We start from the raw sequence: 23,316 nt of genomic DNA, 5'->3' as shown, positions 1-23,316 counted from the left end.
TTTGTTTTGATTTTGTAAAATTATTTTTTTAGGCCTGATTGAAACCCAGTTCACTCTCTGATGTGTTTTTCAAAGTAAATTAGGAACTGTGGTTTGATTCAACATTTCATCCTATGGTATCAATTTAATTCCAAGTAAGACGTTCTTCCATTTACAGGTTTTTAGTAAAGTGTTTGTATAAAAGTTGATCTCTGTTCATATAAATAACACAAATTGAGTTAAAGCTACTGGAGCTTTCAATCCCCTGTTAATTTCGTTACCAGTTAACAGATGACTGTCTGGAGAACTACAAGTACAAACAGTGAACTTACTTGTCTCATGGATAATGCTGCATAGTCCATTAAGAACTAATCCAGCAACTAGTTGAAAAATGGTCCTCTTTAAAGAAGAGAAAGGCAGAGATTTTATTTTCATTATAAAAGCTATGTATCCTGACTTATAGTTAAGAAGTTTTCAGCTTTGGCTCAGATTTCTCTGTCTTTTAAAATAGAAGTCTGTCTTGAAGAGACTTCTGTAACATTGCTCCTAATTAATTTTTTTTTATAATCAAATACCATCTTATTATTTTTTTTAAAAGTGGTGTGGTGTCTTGTTATTTTGGAGAAGCCTGTTTCATATGCCAAATATCTTTGCAGAGGGAATGAAACTAAATAACAAAGCAGTTGTGAAATCTTAAGGTTGACCTGTAAAGAAGAGTTGTTTGCACAGATTACAGCTATATTGTTTGATTATTTTTTAACCAATATTTAAACACAAATATTAAAAAGGAAAAAAAAAACCCTAAAAAACATGCTTACTGTTCAGCAGCTAGGCCCTGTGAATCTGTTTTGTTATCTCGCTGTTTCTGCTGGGACTTGGGATTTCTGGATGTTCTGAAAATCGCTTCTCAATCTTTTTAATGCTGTAGCATTGACTAAATAGCACTAAAACCAGCATGGAACCAGCGTTTGAGATAAGAAAAATCTATTTTTTTCTCCTTCCCTTTAATTATTATTATTTTGTTTAGATTCTGCACCTAACATACTATTTTCAGTTTTCTGGTTTAGTTCTTCATTATTTATGGTAGTATTTAAATAGGGCTATGCCTAAGTGTTAGTAGATTGGAGTGCTAGCAGATTCCATGAATGGGGGTGGATAAATATCTTGTCTCTCTTCTGGACTTGAAATAATCACCCAGGTTAGTTGGGATCCAAAAAGGAGTTGGATACTTGAAGTGAACCAGTGACTAAAACTGCCGTTCTGAAACATGTATCATCTATTTCACAACCACAGGGAAGCCTGAATGCTGCCAGAGAAATTCCCCCTCTTTCCTCCCCAACTTTCTGTGCCCTTCTTCATGCCTGCTACTCTTCCTATGGTTTTCAGGGCATTCAGCCCACTAACAGCTTACGTCTGTCTTAGACCTATCGGGTTGCGTTTGTTGAACAAGTCGCAATTGCTTTCTTGTAAACCTGGTGTTTTAATTGGTTTGTGTAAAATTGATCCATAGCCCTTGGAGTGGAGACTTCTCTATTTGCCGATAGAAGTGGTCCCCTTCATCACCTTCCTCACTACTTCTCTGAGAAAATATTCTTGTGTGGTTTTAAAAGAAAGGGCATAAACACCAGGAAAGCATCCAAAGTCTGTGGACTGCTTGTTCCATGTGGAAGGAGATGACTAATTTACCATTACTGAAGTGGCAAGACACAAAGAAACAAGAGGTTTGACTTTGGCTTGGTTAGGCAGTTTCACACCAAGTAGGCTCATTCTACATTTTCTGCTTAGAATGTAAAAAAAAAAAACAAAAAACAAACACACACACACAAAAAACCCACCCCAAAACCAAACAAACAACAAAACCTATTATTTTGTATTGAATTCATCTGTCTTTCCCCTGCACTCGGGGGTGTGTGTGTGTATGTGTGTTCCATGTACCTAATAGAAAAATCTTGATTTATTTATTTATTCTAACTGCAAAGACCAAGCACTTGGTGTTTAGAAATAGTGTTTTCTCTTAGGGGTTATATCCAGAGAGGACCTTGAGTAGCTTCTCATCACATCACTCTTAAGCTTAAAGAAGAACATATGGTTGAGTGGCACACCATTTTGCTGAGAGCTTTGAGCTCTCCTTCAAACCCAGTTCATTTTTTCCTCATGCTAAAACTCAGGGTTTTGACTGGAGTATTTTAGAGACCTTTTTCTTCCTTTCTTTGAAGTCTTATGCACCAGTTTCTTCATTTATTTTTCATTGGATTATAATTTTTAACGTTGATGAATTAACTCAATTGCTCTTTTGATGGTAATCTTTATCAATGATGATGGTGTGCTCTGTTGAAAGTTTTAAGCAGATAATGTGGATAAAGACTTCCTAGTCTTTCCCCAGTTTCCTTCCTAACAGTCTTGGAAGTGAGCTGTTTACTACAGTCCTTATGAAGAATCAAATGGTGTTGAATCTGCCCTAAGGAGCTTGACTTCTTACAGTACACTTCTGCTTATAAAGTCCTGTAGCTATTCCAGTGTGGTGTTCCTGCTGCAGTTATGCCAGTTCATAAGTACTTGCAGCAATCATGAAATTACAGAACAAATTAAGAGTAGAATTCCTGTGTAACGCATAGAGGACTGACAATTTGCAGTACAATCTCTCAAGAAAAGACCCGTTCATTTTTAATGGATTTTTTTTTTTTTTTTAGCACTACTTAGCTTCTGCCTGTATTCAAAACACTGAGGGGAAATTTCCTGTTTATTTAAAGTGAGAATTTAAAACAAGGACTGATAATTGTCATTCAGATTTCTTTAAACTGATATGTGCCATAATGTCTACTGATTGGTCATGTGGTATATTAAAAAATAATAATAATAAAAAAAAGAGATTAGGGATCTACCTGTAGAGAAAGGACAACTGATACCTGTTAATCACTTTAAACCCCTAACCAGGCATTTAATACTGAGCTTTTGCATAGGGTACTGGTGAGCAGCTGTGAGCCTCAAGGCCTAGTGGTTCTGTCTAATTAGTCCCACTGAAGGCTCTCAGCCTATTCAGGAAGCCTTAATTTATGTTGAGGGGTTTTGTTTCAAATGGCTGTTTACATAAAGCGGAAAAGTCCATATGCTGATTGCCTTTTAGTGTTTAGAAACTACGCCGTACTTGCATGCATGATGCAAAAAGGTAGTTTAGCCTTGAAAACCTTATTGCAAAAAAAGCCTGCTTAAAACTTTGCATAGTCCTTTGCAAGGATGAAAACAAATAAAACCTGTAGTTCCTTCTGTCTACCTCTCAAGTCACGTTTGATAGCCTACCTGCGTTGCAACAGAGGTGGATGTAGCTAGTTGAACAGTCTGAATTTCTAGTGAGATTAATGTTACACATTGACAGTAAAGGACCCAGCCTACTTTGATCTCTCAGGAGCAGTTGAGCAAGTTCTGCATCGAGTAGTCATGGGAGAAGAGAGAGAGGGAGGCAGGGGATAGAGGTGGTAATTAAAACTAATCCACTTTGTAATGAATGACTGGAACATGCAAACTTAGTGAACAGGTAGCTTCCATGCATAATAGGAAGTATTACCCTGATGCTGGTAGTAGAAGATGAGATGCTTGTACTTCAGATTAATTTTTTCTTTGAGTATGTGGCTTTTTTCCCCAGCAGTTCTACATCCTTATAAAATGCAATTTAATTTGTTGGAAGGAAAACTCTAATAATATAATCATACCTTAGAGTCTTACAGACTGGAGAAAAGTAGCTTTCCTTTTCTGAAGGAACATACTTAGTGGAATTCTTTGCATCTAGCTGCCCATTTTTATTATAGGTTTTTCCTGTTGTTTTTCTACTTACCTCTCTGTACAGAGCTATCTTAACTTACAAAACAAGCCTTCTGCAGAGGGGTAATATCTTTTGTTAGATCTACTGATAAAGTTGCAAAAAAGAGGTCTAATATTTTCAGGCACAGACTCCCCTAAGGCTTATTAATTTTTGGTGTAACCACTTTTTCCTTGCTGTTGAAACCCTCCCCTGTCACTTTATTACTTCCAGCATCAATGGCTAATAATATTAATACTAATGATAATGGTGATTCCTTTCCCTTGTTTTCAAACAGCATTCTTAATAATTTTGAGGCTTTGTCGTCATTTGCCTTTGTGTGAAACACACAAACCTCTGCCTGCTCGCCTGTGGTGGTGGTGTATTATACATTGCATTCTTCTCAAATCATACAGCTCCCTTCCTCTTAAGTTCAATTGCTGTTTTGTTTATATTTCTTGGGCACCTCTACAGAACTCTTGAGATCTGTTTCTCTTCCCTTGTGTCTTGCTACTTGTGACTTGGCCTCATGGTTATGTAGCACTGTGTCTTTCTCATACCTCTCCGCTTTTGTTCCTATTTCTGTTTTTGACCTCTGAATATTGACCTCCCTGTTTCTTTGTCAGTACTCTCATCCCTACACCAGAACCACTTACAATACTAATACAAAAGGTAGTTGTTAAAAAAGCTATTAAAATAACTGTAAAATAATTAAAAATGTACAAATTAAAAAGTCCTGACTTTTTTCTTTTGATCAATTAATTTGTCTAACTTTTTCTCAGACTGTTTGTTAGTAATGTTCTTCGCTCCCTTAAAACTCATCCTCAACAACTACAAGCTACTGCCCTTCTTGAACCTTTTTATTTTTACTCTAAGCTTCAGTGAGCAGAGTCAACAGCATTTTTGTTTATCTGTGAAATGCTTACATTTAGCATGCTATGTAAGTATAAACATGATGTTCATTAATGTTCTGGATACGTCAGAATTTGCTTTTAAGATTGAAAATTGACTGAGGTGGGCTGCATTCCTCTAGGGATTTGTTACTAATCCTTTAAAAGGCCATTTCAAATATTTTGTTTTCTTAAAGCATAAATGACTCCAGACAATTATCCTTAAAATTGTGGTTCAGTACTCTGTTTCTTGATGAAGTTAATAACTTGCCCAAAACCAGTGCTATGTAAGTACCTTCCTTGAGTGTGCCTATTATATGGGACATCTCAAAATCTTTTGTTTTAAATGTTTAAAGGTATTTCAGGCTGCTGAGCACTTAGGTGATTAGTCACAGGTTTCCTGAAGAATTCACTATGCACACGCAGGAAAATAGTCTGTGAACATTTCTTTTCGCTATTTCTTTTACCAGTAATGTCTTGATAAAGTATGCTTTTTCTTTTTCTGCTCTTAATTTCGTATAGAGATAAGTTAAATATAATTTTCATGCTTGAAGACTGAAGTTAGCGTCTACAAAGTGCTTTGAGACTTAAAGTTGTCCTGAAACTACTTCCTTTGAGGTTTTTTCTTTATTCACAGATTGTGTTGTAGTGTAAAACAAGACACACCAAAAAGCCATGTTGCTAACTGTATTTTATATGTTTATATCTATGAAACTGTGTAAATACTGTACAATCTTCTTTTACGGAGAAGGAATGCTGTTACGTTGGGACAATTGAGAGGATAGTTCAGCAATTATCTAGAGATGGTAAAGTAAAAATGAAAGTCCTTTGTGCTTTTCTCGGCTCTGTTGATACCTGTATGTTTCACTTGGCAGTGTCAAACTGCTGGCTGTGGGAGTGCCTCTCGTAGCAGGTACCATGGGCTGATGTTCTGTCACTCTTCGTACAGGTAACATTCACCTGGTTGGCTGAAGCATCTCCCTGTGCTCAGCAATGAGAACATGGAGAAGTTTCACTGAGCTCCTTGTTTTTGTGCTTCTCCACTGTATGAAGTCTCATGTTTTCTACCACAGTCACTTTAACAAAATACTCTTCTCTACAGGTCTTACTTTAGTATTTGAATAATGGGGAAATTTTGTAGTGTGCATTGGTAGAGGAGTGTATAGAGCTGAGCGATTCGCTGTGTGGCTTTGTTTCTTGGCATCTTCCAGAGGGCTTTTCTCATAATGTGATTCAGAGCTCAAAGGGTGAGAGCTCTGCATGCAAATGTGTAGGTGATCAAGATGACTTACCGTTTACGTAAGAGTAAATACACAAGCTGGATTAATGGAACTTCTCCAGGCCTTGTGTTTTCGAAGCTGTGTGGTAGCCACTGAATGATACTGAAGTCTTCACTGTGGTTGTAATCCAGTTGTACCGTTTTTACTACAATCAGAATTAAAATCCAGATGAGAAGATACAGGAGTGGCAGAGGTGTTGGTTGAAATTTTTGGTGATTTTTCACTAGATTTTCAGCAGTCATGCTCTGGGATGGAGAATCAGAGCACAGATAATGGCAGCATTAATTCTTCATCCCTGAGAGGAGAAAACTCACTGTGTTGATAGCCTTTTGTGTCCATGCTGTGGTACATTCAAGCTCATCCTGGGATATGGCTTTTTGCATGTATTACCATACATCTGCAGTGGATGCCATGTTAGTGTTGTAAAGCTATGCTTTATGCAAACGATCAAGTAGAAACATTTCTAAAAGAAATGGGTGTGTGGATCTCTCATTTTCCTTGTTTGGAACCAAAGAAACTTTTGAAGCAACAAAAAAAACCAAACCCAGTGGACTTCCTAGCCTGCTGAGGGTTAGGAAATTCAAACACATTCAAAGGGAATTGCACAGTTGCTCAGAAAAAATTATGTTGATGGCATTGATAGGTGGAAGTTTATTTTAGGTGAAAGTTTGTTTACTGTTTTGACGTATCTTTACATTGGTGAAAAATAGCAGTAAAAAGGTATCTTTGCTTATCATGTAGTGAATGTTGTGTTGATTGCTATGCCAAGTAACTCATGGCTTTTTAGTACAGAAATGAGCTGAAATATGTTTTGAGGAGTATGGGATTAATCTGCGTTTATATGGGAAAGTGAACTATTTCATAAGTTCTCTGAAAATGCTGTATTGATTCTGGCTTATTGCTACAAGCAGTAATTTCTCACTGAGTCACTGATGTGTCAGTGTCCAGCAGTATGGTCAGATGTGACTAGCAGTTCTTACAAGTTCAACAGATGTTTAATACCTAAACCAATGTGATCATATTTCCTTTTTCTCTTCCTCTCAGGAAGAGATTATTTATTGCTTTCCCCTGAGAGCATGTTATCTTTTATATTTTTCATACTGATTTACTTAGCATTATATTTGGATAGAAGTATGTTTTGGAAAGAGGGTATGGATAGATGGCTTTTAAGTAAGTGATTATTTGATTTTATTTTTTGAAAAAGTATTATAAAATATTTTGATTGACACAGATATGTACATTTTATGTAATTGTAAACAACTAATTGAAAATAGTTTTCCGTTTGGATTTAAATTTCCATTCTTCCTTATGCAACTAAAACATGACAGTATTGTGTTACTCTAGTAACAACTTGTAATTGAAACTGCCCGGCCTTTTTGTAATTGTCCAAACTTGATGTACAAAAAGCCAAATTGTTTTAAACAAAGTGAGAGAAAGCTGTTTTAATCCAAATTTTTAACACATTAACAACAACAGAGATAAAGAAACTGAACTGCTTAATAGTGATCCTTTTTATTCCATTGTATATTTTTTTCTGAATAGTGAGCACTGAATAGTTAAATTCAAACTTATTCCTGAGCTGACATAACCCTCCTATTAATACCTAATATTTGGATTCATGAGGGCAGTTTTATTATTGCATTCACCCTTGCATCTGAAACAAATCTGTAATCGTCTAAGGGAGTAGGATTTTGGATGGGTGTTTTGAATCCTGGTATTTCTTTTTAAATCTATTTTGGGAACAAGAATAAATGGCAGTATCATTTGTATGCAATGTACCAAAATTAGCACAGGCATAAGCCTAGGAATGCTATTGACTGTGGTGGTATAATATCGGGCTTCTGTTGTCGCAGAATTCAGGAGTGTTGCCTGATACTCAGAAGAAAGCCTTTGGTCCTATCGGGAATTGCTGTTTTTCTGGTTTCCTGATAGCCCTGCGGAAATGAGGATCCATTTTCCCTTCTCTCAGCGTCTCAGGGAGATTTGAACATGCAGTTGATCAATATCAGATTCAGTCTCACACTGAATCAGGAATTGGAAATGTATTAGAGGCTGGCATTCCTAAGCATGGTAGGAAGTGGCCTTGAGAAGTCTGGAGGTACATGGGGTAAACCATCTGAAACAGTACGAAGAGAAGGCGTTAAATTTGTTTTTACGACTAAATGATTTTTAAAAAGAGCAACCCAAAAATATATCTTTAGATGTATTGTTTTTTATGAATGAGTATAATCATCCAGATGGATGTTTTGTGGTTTATTTGTTTGTCCATATAGATAAAATTTTGGAGTAAAACAGCCTAGTGTGCTCTAATCACACCACACACAGGTGAAATCTTTTACACAGACCACAGACACATCTCAAGGTGAAGTACCATTTTTCTGCATCAGTATGTCTGACATCTGAATTATCAACATAGAATATATATTAAAATATATAACATGTCATTAATATAATAATACTTTATATAAATATGTGTATATGTATATGAATTTGAGTCCTAGGAATCTTCACTACATTGACGGTGCATTTGGTTTCTTCCGTGCAGCTAAAAAAACTCTTTGCTTTTGGTGCACTGTCGTTTTTCTCCCAAGTTCTGTTTTCCTGTCTCAAATAGCAAATCAGTGGTTCACAGCCAATGAGATATTCTTTCTGTCTGGCATAAAACATGATTGAGGACAATGCTAAGAGATGGAGAGGAGGGCAGAGCCTGACTGTCTTGTTTCCTAATCCTCTCTCCCTCCCTCCCTGCTCAGCAGAAAAGCAAGCCCTCGAAACGGCAATTCTCGTGTGACTCACATCAGCCCCTGTCCCCACACTTTCCCACTTACTGTGCCTGATTTTCCTTCCCAGGTGTGCCAGTGAAACTACTGACAATGGACAGAGCTGGGAGCCCTTCTTTTCTAGGGAACATGATACTTCAGGGAAGAAAAGGGTAACGGTGGTTGCTCAGAGCTGTCCCAGATCTTTCTAACACGTCCTAATTCCTCTGTTTAACCAGTGATCATTTCCAATGTCTTCAGCTCTGTTATCCACAGAATTATCCAGTTATCATCAAATCCTATCACTTTAATATAGCTCAAGTATCTGGTTCCCTAGTCATCTTCCAGTCACTCTTTACTTCAGCTCTACCTAATACTTCCAGCGTTTCACTAATTCTTTGCTACCTCTTTCCCCCAGCCATCTTTTTACACTCTTGACTCATTCCAGGGTCTGTACAGCTCTCAATGTCATGGTGGTCTTTGTGTTTACCCTGTACTGGCCTGACCCCACTGCTTCACTCACCTTGCAGTTCGGTATGATCATCACCAACAGTCTGTCATTGCCAGGTTGTCACATCCGATTGTCCAAAGACAAGCTTGCCTTCAGAACCATTCCCATTCTTCTTGTTGTGCACTTCTTCTCATTTTCATCCCAGTGTGGAAGGTATCTCCAGCCATTTCAAAGACAAAATGAGTAATGAAGTAGCCTTTATTACCTTTGTGTTTGTTTTTGAATATAGTGTGGTTGTTTACTGACTGGGTCATAGTTCATTTTACATTATTAATTAAAACATGCCTGTAATTTCATTACTGTGTTCTTTAAGGGAAAATACTATTCCCAACTTAACATTTTGGTGTATATATTGTAATTTTTACTGCGTAAGGTTTGGTTTCAAAAGTCAGTGCACCTGGTACTGCTGTCTCAGACTATTCCAGTATCCGCTAAAGTTGAATGTGATAAATATCTTACCAGAAAGCAGAATTAAGAGAGAGAAAAAATACATCTGAACACTTTCTTAAACAGGGAACATTACCTACTGCCTGAGGTTTTATGTAAATGTCAGCCTCTTGCATAGCTTAATATAAATATTGCTATTTAAAATTTATATTCCAGCTAATTTAATGAATAACCAGGTCAGGAATTATGCTAACTGCTGGACAAACCAGTAGTGTGTGTTCATGTAACAAAAATTGTTCTTGAAAAAAACATCTCTTTTTCAAGAGAGACGGTTTTAGAGTCAATCTTTAAGTGTTGTTTTTAATTTTAGATGAAGAAACTAAAACATGACTCCTGGTGTTGACACTTTCAGCTTCTTTGTTAAAAGTGATTATTTCAGAGAGCTGGTCTCTCTTAGCAGCTCCTGGGAAATGTGTCTTTGGGTATTATAACAAAAACTCAGTGTTAACATCTGTATAATATTAACTCAGTTTTAATATCTGTACAGATTTTTTTGTTTTACCTACCAATATTTTTCTTTTTCATTTCCACCAGGCAGAAAATTTAAATAACTATAAGATACTCTACACCTTTCCAGAAGTCTTTTTGACTAAAAATGTATGACTTTTTTTTTTTTAATCTTAATAATATATGTCCAGAATTACTGCAGAATAAGGAACAGAAACCATTTAAATTAACGTGATGTATAAATGTTTGGTTTTTATTATTTTTTCTCCGTTATTTAGCTTATTGCTATAATACTTCAGCTAACTTCTGTTCAGTTGACCAGGACATGATTATTATGTAAATGGAATGTCTATAGCTTCCAATGTTCGGGTTACATCTTCCTTCAGTATAAGAGCCAGGCACAAGATCAGTCTGGATTTGAGGCATTTTTAGTACAGCTCCCATTTAAGCTCCCGTTTCAGAGAGACCAACAGACGTGGCTTTAAACTTCAGGCTCTGTCATTATTCTAGGGTTTTTTCCCAGCTGTAAGTGTACAGTAAATTATTGGTTTCTGACATCTCCTGATAGTGTGTTAGCCATGACAGAAATGTATTTGTAATTCATGGTGTGGTAGCAACAAAAAAATACTTTTAAGGTTATCTTTTTAAGTGGGGAAGAATGTTTTGTGGGTGCCTGTAACTCTGAAGTTTAAAAGCCGTGGTCCACACTATTTCTTTTTATATTTTATAACCAGACTTTGTATTTAAAATAAAACTTGCTTTACCCCAAAAGATCCCTTCTTAACAGAAACAATGAAAAAAACCCACCCATTCATTAATTTAATTTCATTAGGAACAGGAACTCAAATAGCAATTAAAGGAGGGGAACAACTGCAGTCCTTGACATGTTCTTTTTTCAGTTTACACGATTAACTTCTCATGCAGGAAACGCTGCAGTGGTTTCTTAGTAGGAATCGTCAGTTAGTGTTCAGTGTCTGTCTTTGCAGTTACATCTTGCTCACCTGCTTTCCATTGTGTGCCTAGGAAAAGACATGGGAGATTTTGCTCTTTTTTGGAAATACGTAGGAGAATTGCAGGTTCTACTGATCCAAACCGAGAGCCTTGCTTGTTACATTTTATGTTATCCAAGTTATTGGAAAGAACTGGACCTATTCCCAGATCGGTATTTGGAACCATTAAACACATCTTAAAGTGCAGTGCAATAAACCTGTAGTCCTGGGTGGCCATTAATCAGCTGATGTACCAGAACTGTTAAATTCCAACTATTCATTTTTGTCTTTTGTGTACAGATACTGGCTCACTTGCAGGACTGTAACATCTGCCACCTGACATTTTTGTTAATAAAGGTGACATCCTTTTTAAGTAGGTATGGATATGGTCACGGTTATGACTGTGCGAAGTAATGGGAAGATTTAGGTTAAAAACATGACTTCCTTTTTTTCTAGACTATATGTTCAGTACTCAGTTGTTTGAGATGAACAGCTGGTGTAAATAAAACTCTGTGCAAAGATCTACTTACTGACTCCAAAGTGACACATCAACCAATGCTATTCTCAAATCAGTATTCCAGAAATATCAGTTCGGTGCGGTTTTGGCTCTTGTGCTTTATAGCGAAGTAGAATAAAAAATGAAATTTCTTTTCTTACAGTTAACTATTTTTGGAAAATCTAAATAGGTGCAGCATTATTGACTTTGGTAATTCCTTCTTGTCTTTGGTTACTGAGGGAAGGCTGCAACACCTGTAAAAAAAATTTCAGAATAGTTGCATTTAAATATACACTGCTCTTGCAGGCTTCAAAGCTCAGAAAATAAGATGTTTTATTCAGGCTGAACAAGTGTAGTATCCAAAGAGTAAGAATATTGAAAAATTGAACTTGAGAGAAAGAAAGTAAATGGGACTGAGATCTCTGTGGATTTTCCTTGTTCTGTTGTTTTTCCTTGAAAATTATTGACTGTGAGAACAGGTAAACCCAATAGGTTGTTAGCTGCATGTCTTGGGGCAGAAAGTCCACTTTCAGAAAAATGCTTTTTGTTGCCTGTAGTTGATTTTCCCCTGTAACATGATGTGACATTGCCTTGCGCTGTGTGTTTGAAATAGCATTCGAAGTCTGCTTTGCCTCAATCTAGAATTTAAGACAGGGAAAAGGTGAGTGAATCTTATGAGGGGAAAACCAGATGAGATTAGTTTGCTGGCTTCTAACAGCAACAAGATCAAAAAATCCAAGAGGATGGTAAAGAAGGAAAAGATGGCAATCTGCGTGTCAAAGGGATAAAATCCCAAGAAGCCGTGGAGAGTTCTGAGTTAAAGGGCAACTCAAGCACAGGAAGAATGAGATATTTATTACTCAGGGATATGTTTAACCTGAGGATTAGAAAAAGGTTTCTAACCACTAGAGCAAGAGAGTTACGGTATATTTTTCCAGTCAATGTAAATAAAACCATAATAAAATTCCGCCCACTTTCTGAAAAGTTTCTGAAAGAGGTTAAGTTTATGTGTAGTGGAAACACCAGGGAATTGGGAACACTCATATGTTCTGGTGAAGTATAATTGTTTGAGAGAATCACCTAATGCTGGTTTTAAACCAGTGGTCTTGTTTGTTAGCATTTTACTAATAACTTTTATAGCAATTAGGCCAGTTACTCCAATCTTATGTTATGACGTAAAGCATTTCAATAAAAGAAAAGAACAGAGATGTGGTGCTCTGAAAATCAGTGTGAAATGCTATACATCTGAAATGGAAAAGAAATGGGGCCAAGAGTGTACTGGCTTTTTGGCCGTTGGCCAAAGACATGGTCTGTCATGTATCATTGTTATAAGACCTAGGATAAATTACTATTTAGATATATAGAGCTTGGGAATTCAGGTTTTCCGTATGTACCTGAGCTGAAATTTAGATCAACTGTAGATACAATCTTGATTTTTAGCTGTCTTGGGCTGCAGTAGTTCGAGTTTGAGGCACTTTGTTCCAGTAGCACATAAGTTGGATTTTTTGTCCTGCTAAAGGAGAACAGCACACTGTTTTGTACTGATATCATCAGCTTTCCCGTTGAAAGACATTCCCAACTATTTTTCAATAATTAGGTTTATATATACTACGAACAGCAAGATTTAAGGTGGGAATAAAGGCAAATCTTGCCGCTGAGTTTAGCATTCATCTAATACTGGTCTTCTCTGAACCTTCACATCTTTTCATTCCAGTGTTCAAGTTCTTGTAAAAATAGTTGTGGCACAGTCCAAGAAACTGGAAACATGATTTCATATAATTGTTCTTTTAAGTAGCAGCATGAAATTGTTAGTATGGCATACTTTAATTGGTGGTATACAGTTGACTTTTTATGAAGAACTTGACTTATAATAAAAGCAGAGAACACAAGTTGGTTAGTTTCTATAACCCAGTGCTGTCATCTTGGGGGAAAGAAAAAGTAGCTCTGCTGTACATTTAATGGCAGATCCAGCATGTAATAGGTGTTCTGCCTCTTTGTTTTTTTTTAAAAAAAAAACAAAAAAAACCAAGTATCCTGTTCGGAAGGATTTTTGACAGGAAAATTACAGGATTGGTGCCCACTATAAGATTTATGTTGATAATTGAAGCTGCTTCTTCTCAATAAAATGTAAATGCAGCTTAAATAGCTAGGCTAAAAGGAAAGAAATATTCTAAAAAGAAAAGAAAGAAAAAGAAAAAAAGTAGATATGTAGAAAGATTACAACTTGTTTTTCAAGGCCATTATACCCCTCAGGCAGTTGTCACTACATCCATGGTTAATGCTTACTACTCATGCAACTTTGGTCACTTTCTGTTTTAAGCAGTTTTATGAAATTTCCTAGAGAAGTGTTACTTTATAAAATGCTATGATAAAAAAAAAAAAAAGTACATTTCTTTCATTTTAACTCCTCTAATTTTACCCAGTAAGGAAATTTAAAGAGTATATGAGCATTTCTGGAGTTTCCTGAGGACCTTTTTTCCCCGACAGTTTTGAGTCTAAGTTTTCAAGAAAGTTCAGAGGTCATTCTTTAAACTTTAATTCCATACAGTACTTGAAGTGCAGTGTACAGTCGCTTTAATGTCAGTATGGGAAGCGTGCATACAGTGTATGTGAAAATGGTACTTCATTTATTTGTGGTCTGGGCCAGGCTGACAGAAACAATGGGAGGCTTGTACTATATTGTGTGCTGGCTAGCTAGCATTATCTGTGAAAATAAAATGTGATATGTACTAGTATATGTGCAAACTTTGAGTTTTAAACAAATTTTTCTTAACTATCTTTAAACATTTCACATCAAATTTGGCTTTTTATATTTTCAGAGTGACTTATAACAGCTGTTTTTTAGTGCTCTAATTCATTGTTTCTGTGCCTCTCCTTATGAAGTACATAAGTGAGTGGGATTGTAAAACAAAAAAAAAAACCAAACAAAAAAAAAACCAAACCAAATTATCCCTGTATAGGCATTTTTACCTTGGAAAGAGAGTTCTAAAATTGGTCACCCCATTTATGAGGGCAGCATTGTCACATGAGGGGCTTTTCACAAAAGGTCTGTAAAAGTTCAGGATGAGTAGGCACAAACACAGTTTGCAAGGACTGAGATGTGCTCTCAGGGAAAACAGAAGTCCGTTAGAGGCTGCAAAAGACCTGTGCTGGTTGGCACAATTTTCTTTTCTTGTACTTTTACCTCTCCTCTCACTGGGTCTGACCTGTTTGTTACCTCTAGGAGGTGCAGCTCAGTCTTGTGTTAGTGGCGTACAGGGCTGGGCTGCACAGGGACGTGTAGCCCCCAAAAGGGTTTGGGAGCTTCCTGACTTGCGTTCTGTCTACCCATACTTTACTTTTCATGTCTCAGGCAGTTGTTGCAGGTAAAAGTAAGTGTAAAATATAATTACTTGTTTGCTTTAGGTACTATGAGATCTTGCAGTATTGTGAATATCCGAACAAAAATTGGCAAAGTAGGTACTACATATATTATCTTTCCTCAAAGGACTAAAGAGTAGGTTTATTGCTTTTGGAATTATTTTTTAGTCAATGATCAGTAACGGTCATGTACAAGTGTATTCTTTTACTGCATACAGAATGCATACATATTTCAGTGTAGCCAAGCCATGCTACCAGAGATTGGGAAATGCGTGACTAGCGCTAGCTGATTAATGTAACATAATTTGCATTGATTATCTGGAAGGGGAATGTGTGAAATAAACTTTACAGGAAAATTCTACATTATAGAATATTGTTATTTATATATAAAGACATATTTATGGTATGCACACATATAGTATATATTGAAAGCAGAGCTCTCTGGGACTCTGCTCTCCTTGTCTCCTTCCCTTTTGCCCTACAAATTTACGGTCTATTAACCTGCAGTAAATAGGTCTTGTATTTCTTTCTGCTGCTTCACAGGTGTTCAAAGCCCACATTATAATGTTAAAGAATCTTGGCATCTGAACTTTTAATAATCAGCAATTAGTGACCCAAGAGACTATTTTTATCCATGGCAAAGTTGTATATCAAGAAAGAGAGAAATAAGGAAAATAGTTTTAAATTGAGTCAGGAATTTAAAACCCTCAAAGCTTTGGTAGCTGCTTATTCTTGATTTGGAATTCTTGGCACCCGGTTGGCTGCCACATTCTTCTGGTATGTATCTATGCAGACAGTTGCAGGTGTTTTTTTTTATGCCAGTTATCAGCTTGCAGTTTGAATGAGTTTGAAATTAAATTCTTTTTTAGAAGAGTATTTTGTTGACTTGTAACTTTTCTTTTATCCCTGATACTGTTGTCTCATGTTGTATCAGAATTCTAGATTCCATGCATTTGTACCTCGTACAAGTAAAATAAAGCAACTTTGTGTGTGCTGGTGATGTTAGTCTTACTCTGCAGACATCGCATGAATTAATGGACTTTCCAAGAGGTTAAATGAGGTTGACTATGACTTTGTGCTATGAATTAGAGCAGTACTAGTTTTGCTGGTAGAGATGGTCTGATGTTTATAGAGTATCTGTAGAACTAGTATTTCATAATCTACGTATACATATGGATGTGTGTATAAACTTACAGACATGAATAAACAAACAAATACATGTTTAGGAACATGGCAGTTAAGTTCACTAACATAGGTTGCCTGTCAAAAAATGCTTTTGAATGTATTCACTTGGGAGAGCCTTACAATCAAAGAAGTGCATTAAGGTTGAATGTTTGGGTGTTTTTGTTTTTTTTTTTTGGGGGGGGGGGTTGTTTGGTTTTGTTTTTTTTTTACTTTAAGATTATGTCAATAGTTGCTCTTATTAAATCCTGTACTACGAGGTAATGGTTAAATAGTTGTACTGCAAAACACAGTGACTATACCTGGCAGTGATCTCCTAAGAAAACTGCTGGTTTTTTTATCTTGCAGGTTCCCGTCTTCGTCAAGAAGATTTCCCACCTCGAATTGTTGAACACCCTTCTGATCTAATTGTTTCCAAAGGAGAACCAGCAACTTTAAACTGTAAAGCAGAAGGAAGGCCAACCCCCACCATTGAGTGGTACAAGGGGGGAGAAAGAGTAGAAACGGACAAGGATGATCCACGCTCCCACCGCATGCTGCTGCCCAGTGGATCTTTATTTTTCTTACGCATAGTCCACGGGCGCAAGAGTAGGCCAGATGAAGGGGTCTATGTCTGTGTGGCAAGGAATTACCTTGGGGAAGCTGTAAGTCATAATGCATCGCTGGAGGTGGCAAGTAAGTGCTTTTTTTTCTTTTCTTTTTTCTTCACTCTTCGGTAACAGCCGCTTGCTTTGATGTTATTTGAAGATTAAAAAAATTGTGAGCTGCCTCTGAGGCATTGACTTAAAACCAAAGAAGGAATGATATGCTCAAATATTATTAATACAGAGAGAGGAAAAAAGAAAAACAGTCAGGAAAGGTATCGTATCACTACAGAAATTCAGACATTTTTGTGCTTTCTCACTACTTTTGTGCTTCCATGCAATTATAATTACTTAATGTTTTTCAGATTTTGTATATTTAATTTCAGTTTATAGATGTTTTTCCTCTCCAGATAACCATGCAAAATGCCATATGGAGGCAGGAGGGCCAGGGTATGTTTGCAATTGTTGTTGCACCAATAAAACATTAGAAACAAAAATTGGCAGATTTAGAAATTTTTTTGTTCTTTTCTTTTTCTCTCCAAAAGAAATGACTTACAAATTATGTCTCTAGTTCTAAGTATTTGGGCAACGGAAGAAGCAGTCAAGTACGTTCACGTTAGTTTGTACTGCTTATCTCTTCCTGTATACCCTTTAAATTCTACAGGAAGAGAGAGTGTACATGAAAGTGTTTTAATGTTTCATATGGAGGGCCAAGTATAGGTCAAAAAATACCAGTTTTGGGGTATGAAGTATGAGAGGAAAACTTGGATTCAAAAGTTAGGTGTCTATTTTAAGTTGCTTTTATAGGCTTCTTCTGTAATCTCTAGCCATCAGTCTGGTGTAATGTTGAAGAGCTAGCACAGAACTGGGTGAGTCATTCTCTGAAAACACCTATCCCTGTCTAAATGATTCATGTTGTCAAATAGCTCTGACAAGGCTCCTAACTTTTAGAGAAGTTAAATGCTCCTGTATAACTATAGAAGAAGGGATAGATTTTCCTAACTCTCACAGAAGGTAAAGGAAATAGACTTTATATTTGTGCGTTTACTTGAGCCCTTTGCCTGGTCTCACTCACATTCACAGGCAGTCCCAAGGTCATTCATAATGCTCGTACCAGAAGGATCTTGAGCATCACATGTAATATGGTAAATACACATGAGTAACATCTATTACCATGCAGTTTCCTTGTTGCCACTTCCAGTGATGAAAGAAATCGGTGTCTGGCTAGCTGGAAGTATGCTTATCCAGTAAACGTATAACCTGTTTAAAGCATCTGTTGATTGGTTACTCACAAATGTTATCTTCAGTATCTTACAGGTGTAATTTTGAGGGGGGTGTTAATGTTCAAGAGATTTTGATTTTTATCTGATTGCTGTTGTTTACTTCATAGCACTACTCACTGACTCTTCCAATGAGTTTTAATGTTCTGTCCATGCAGCAAAGCAGTGTGGACAGTGTGCTTATTTCACATTCTTTTGGTTTGCGACGTACCTTGAAGTAATATTTGAAATACATGTGGTTTTGTGTCTTCCACAATTTCTCATCAGAACCCAGAAACGTGAGAAAATTTCAGTGGTTGGTACACTGTGGCGTGCATCAATTCAAGTGGTGATAGTTGCTAAATGTGTTTGTCACTCCTGCCTGAAGTCATCTGCATGTGGTTACAGTAGAGAGCCTAACTGACAGGGTCTGAATGCAAAATATTGATATTGCTACAATTTTTTTCTAAGACCATCTGTCAACACTCAAGACAATAATAATAATAAAACAAAATTAGTATTTTCTTAAAGGGATTCAAATGCACACCACCTAACAATAGTATAGCATTAATTTGTTAATCCAGCTCAAAATTACCCTCATATTGAAGGCTAGTGTCAGGAAAAATACCTATCAACAATGCTGAAGGGAAGCTCTGCCCTCCCCCCAATCTATATTTAGACATAAAATTTGTAAGTATAACTGTATACAGTTTTAACTGTATACCAGGAGATTATAGACAAAGAATTTTAACAGAAGAAGTTAGTATTTTAATATAAAAGGTAGTGATGTGACAGTGCAAAAGCACAAAACCACTTTAAATAGTACAGAAGAGGTAAGGAACACTGAAAGAGTTGAAGGCTGTTGGAATAAATATTCATCAAATTTAAAAGTTATGTATTATAGCTGTAATGCTGTTGTCATTATAAAGTGCAGTTACATTCACAGTGGATTGCTGCAAATCAGTAAACTGTTTTGATTAGCTTCTCAGTACGCCTGTTCTGAGCACCGCAGCATTTATATTTTGTATACAGTCATATGCAACTGCTGGTTTCGAAATCCTTATGTTATAGTTTAATTTTTGTATGTTTATAGAGTAAAATTGGCTTTATTTAGTTTCCATTTGCAAAATACGGATGACCATTTAGAGTACTCATTTGGTTATATGCTTTGGTACTGTAATTTTGACCAAAAAGCTTCCATGAAACATAAGACACAGAAGCATGTTTGGCACTGTACTTTTTTTTCCAGCTTTTGCTGGAAGAAGCAGCTTGTGTCCACATCAGTTTTTGTGATGGGGAGTTTATCACATTTTCTTCTACCAACTCATACAGTAATGGCTTTAATTGGATGATGTTCTTTCACTGTTCAATGGATGTGTAGATTTGACTTCAGATTCAGGTTAATACTAAAAATATTTTTTTCCTGTTGCTCCTTTGTGCATATCAAAATTTTTTTAAGCAGTTCCAATACTAATGTTTTAAATAGTCCACAAGGAGAGTTTGTTGCCTGTGTAATAAGGTGGACATCTGCCGTAAGTATACTGTGCATACGTTTTGCAGTTTAAAAGAAGGAAATGTGGAAGGATTTCAAGACTATAAAAATTTCAGAAGTGCACTATGTTAGAAGTTGGTTTATCTTCTTAAATACCTGTGTATTTTAAGAACTTTAAAAATAGCTTTAAATGTGATTGCCGCAATGGGGGAGAGATTAAAATCATAAATCATAAAGTTATTTTCCCTCTTCTTTGTCCCTTTCTATTCATCAACCTTTCTTTGGTGACTTGACTGAGGTGTACATGTCATTTAATCTAAAGGATGCTTCATTTTCTTCCACTGATATGTATCTCGGTCATGATAGTGTTAGTCCTCAAATAATACCATTGAACGTGATCTAAATACCATTTATTATCAGGAAACTGAATTCAGTCAGTCTCTTATGCAATCTCTGCAACTTATGGCCCTTCCAAAATGTTTGTAGATCCTATGTGTCTGCTTATAGTGTTGGGGATTTTTTATATCTTGTTCATAATGTTATTTTATATATGTATATCTATACACACCGTTTGTAGCTGTATTTCTTGCAGTTTCTGTTGCTATTTCTTTGAAACCGTGCCCCATCCTTGTCCCCAAAATAGCCTTAAAAACAAGATGGTCCTTCTGGCTGGTGAAGAGCAGTGCTGTTCTTAAATCTATGAAACAAGTGCTTGAACCCCCACTGACTTTATTGTGTTTGATTATGTTGCAGGGACTGTAACTTTCCCAAATCAAATGGGTAGCCACTTGATATTTCAATAATTAAATCTCAGACACTTTAGAGACTAGTAAAACTGTTCTAAGATACACAGCCCTGTGCAAAGTAGCTTTGTAACTTAGTATTATGTGACATTTTCTATGTAATTTAGATCTATAAGATTTTCATAAAGGGGAAGAATAAGAATCTGCCTAAATAGGAACTCAGCAGAAAGCAGAATTCAGAGTAAGTTAAGTAAGAGATGTAACTCCTGTTTAATTGGGGGATTCTGGTTTTGGTAGTTGACTGACTTCATTTGCATATGAAAAATTATTCCCACAAAATTTCTGAAATGGGGAGTCACTGTATGCGTTCAAACTTAATTTGTAGTAGAACAGTTTCAGTAGGGTGGCCTAGAAAGGGTGTGCAACGGGATACTCAGGTAACAGGCTGCAGTCATTCTTCAGACTTGGGCTGCTACAAGTACATTTACCTTGCTCTTCTTGAATTCCTGAACTCAGCCTTTCAATCACTGGAGTCCTACGTAAATTAGCTCCATATTTTGGATTTGAGGAATGTAACTGGTTATGGATTACTGCCTACCAGTCACATGTTCTCCAGTGGTGAAAGATGCTAAGGAACATGAAAAAGGACATACCCCTGTCAAAACGAAACTGAGTAATTCTCTCTATAAACGTCAGCTTTTACGGGTGGGAGCACAAAATGAAACCATGCTTGATCCTCAGAGTAAGGGCTTTTATCACATAAACCCTTGGGAAACAAAAGTCAATTTTCACGGTAGAGAAATAAAAGCAGTTTTGGAAAACTGGAAAGTTACCCATTAGCAGACTGGAAAGCGGCTGCAGCTGCTTCATATGCCTGAATCTCTCTGGACTGTCTGGTGAACAGTGCACCTGTTTAAGACCAGATTCAGTTATTGGTGTGTGTGGTAAGTCTGATTCAGGGTTTAATTTTTTTCTTTTGTTTTCCTCCAGTTCTTCCTTTTTGAGGAAAAAATTATCTCTGGTTCTCACAGGTGTCTGTTACGTAGCATTATGTAGACACCTACCCATGTCAAGAGTGGCAACAATGGCTGCAGTAGTATATTCATTTTATTTCTCCACTCTAATGTTTTTAGGGATGTTAAGAAAAATCAAATATGAATGAAGTTGTTTTCTTGTCAGTGGCTTTGTGTGTCTTTATTTCAAATTGCTTTTCTCTGAGACACATTTATTTCACTTTTGCCATGAAAGTTCTAGGTTAAAAATTGACATAGCATTCCTATTTCCCACTGATAATACGGATTTGCTTCTGAAGAGCAATGCTTTTGCAAAAGTATTTGTAAAGTATGTACACATGTATGTTACCTCTAACCTCAATAACAGGATATTTTATGCTAAGTAAGCTGCTGTGTATAGAGGTTTGCATGCATTTGTTTTCAATTTATGATCAATAATACTCCAAATACTTTCTACATCAGATCCCAGGAACATCCCAGTTACAGACTTGCTATGCTGTGATTTTAAAAAGAAACGTAACCTCTTACATAGCAAAGGATTGATACAAAAGAGAAGTTAACAGCTCTGTCTGCTTAGTGGTTTTAAAACAATAGTACCCTTCTCACAATGAAAGTTGCATTTTTCGTGTGTATTGCTTTCATCACATTTGGCCTGTGTGGTTTTAGGCTACATGAGTAAACTTGCCCTACTGCCTGCCATTGTACAGCATCAATGTTTCAAACCAAGCTGAAATCAATGAACAAATCTGCAGATCTTGTTACTTGAGCTGTTAATGTCTTACTGATAAACAAGTGACTTAATGCAAATACTTAAATATATATAACAAAGATGAATCTCATTAAGTTGCTATGTATATATAAAAAAAAATTACTGAAACTATGCCATTCCTTACCACAAGCAACGGCATTAACAACAGTCGCTTGAGGCATAGAAGGTTTTAATAATAGTGCTGTTGCTAATGCCTCTTAAAACCTACTATTTGTCAATGGCAGGTTTACCTTGAACCTGACTCTTTCAATGCTTGTCGCAGTGGTATGCTAAGCCTGGATTACTATAAACTGCCTCTGAAGCATATTTTACCAAAAATGTAACATCATTTAGAAGACATTTATTTGCAGTGAGGTCAAAGTTGCATGCAGATGTGCTGGCTTTATAATGTAGTTAACTGTGTTTGAGGAAGGCAAGAACAATTATTTTAGCTACTTTTACAAGTTTGCTTATATTAATTTCTTCTGCTGTTACAACTCATTGAGAGTTTAAATGTCATTGTAGTTCTGGAAGTCCAGCACCTGGATTTTGAAGATGCATAGAGCCTTATCTTTAGTGTTCATATATATTGTTTCCTTTAGTAACCAACTCCCTGGTAACTGTAGAACTGAAGTATTTTATTAGTACTATTATGAAATCCCACTAAATGCTACTTCTAGGAAATCTAATTGTCCCAATGAGACTTCAGAATGAACGAGAACATGCGAAGAAACTAAAAAAATAATGTCTTTGAAATATGCCGTTGTATTTCTAGATGCTAGTGTGTGTGTGTGTTTCCATGCACATGCTTTTTCTCTCTTAAGCATAATAATATTGCATCCTTGAAAGTTTGGGAAGTGAAACTTGTACTTTTTTCCTTTCTATTTTTTTTTCATTAGATGAAAATGATGTTGTCACATATTGAGGTGGACCTAATGAGAACAGCAGATGCTTAACAAACCTTCCATATTTTAAAGAATGCTTATCCAGTTGTGTTTACTTTTACCTATAAAAAGGGTAAAAGTAGAGTGAAATAAGGAATTTTTGTCCCATTAAACCTCTATAACAAAATAGGGAGGTTTTATGTTCATATTTGATGTAAATATTTCTGCTTTGTAGACCTTCTTTAAATTATAACATGAATCAGCCAAACACGAAAGCAGATAGAGAAGTGAAGCTGCACAGAAATCCAGCAGTGCAGCAAATGGAAATGCTTAAAAATCGTTGTTCCTACTGTACTCAGGTTTAATCATGTTGTTATAGCTATTATATTCCTATTTCAGGTTTAGAAAAAATGGTCTTCCATGAGCCTTCCATGGCTGTCCTGACAGCCCTCTATGAAAG

General features: G+C 36.3%; 1 protein-coding gene across 7 annotated transcripts in view; it reads left to right on the top strand.

Annotated features, from left to right (window-relative positions):
• ROBO1 (roundabout guidance receptor 1) overlaps positions 1-23,316 on the top strand; it is a 650,911-nt gene that overhangs the window by 359,747 nt on the left and 267,848 nt on the right. For all 7 annotated transcript variants that reach the window (XM_055701108.1, XM_055701113.1, XM_055701111.1 and 4 more), the window contains one exon: positions 16,482-16,808. In XM_055701108.1, coding sequence (XP_055557083.1) covers positions 16,482-16,808 — 327 coding nt within the window. The remainder of the gene's footprint in view (positions 1-16,481; positions 16,809-23,316) is intronic.

This window comes from Falco cherrug, chromosome 2 (genome assembly GCF_023634085.1).
Source record: "Falco cherrug isolate bFalChe1 chromosome 2, bFalChe1.pri, whole genome shotgun sequence".
Classification (NCBI taxonomy): Eukaryota; Metazoa; Chordata; class Aves; order Falconiformes; family Falconidae; genus Falco; species Falco cherrug.
Note: the sequence above shows the minus strand (reverse complement) of the source record. Positions and strands in the feature narration are given on the sequence as shown.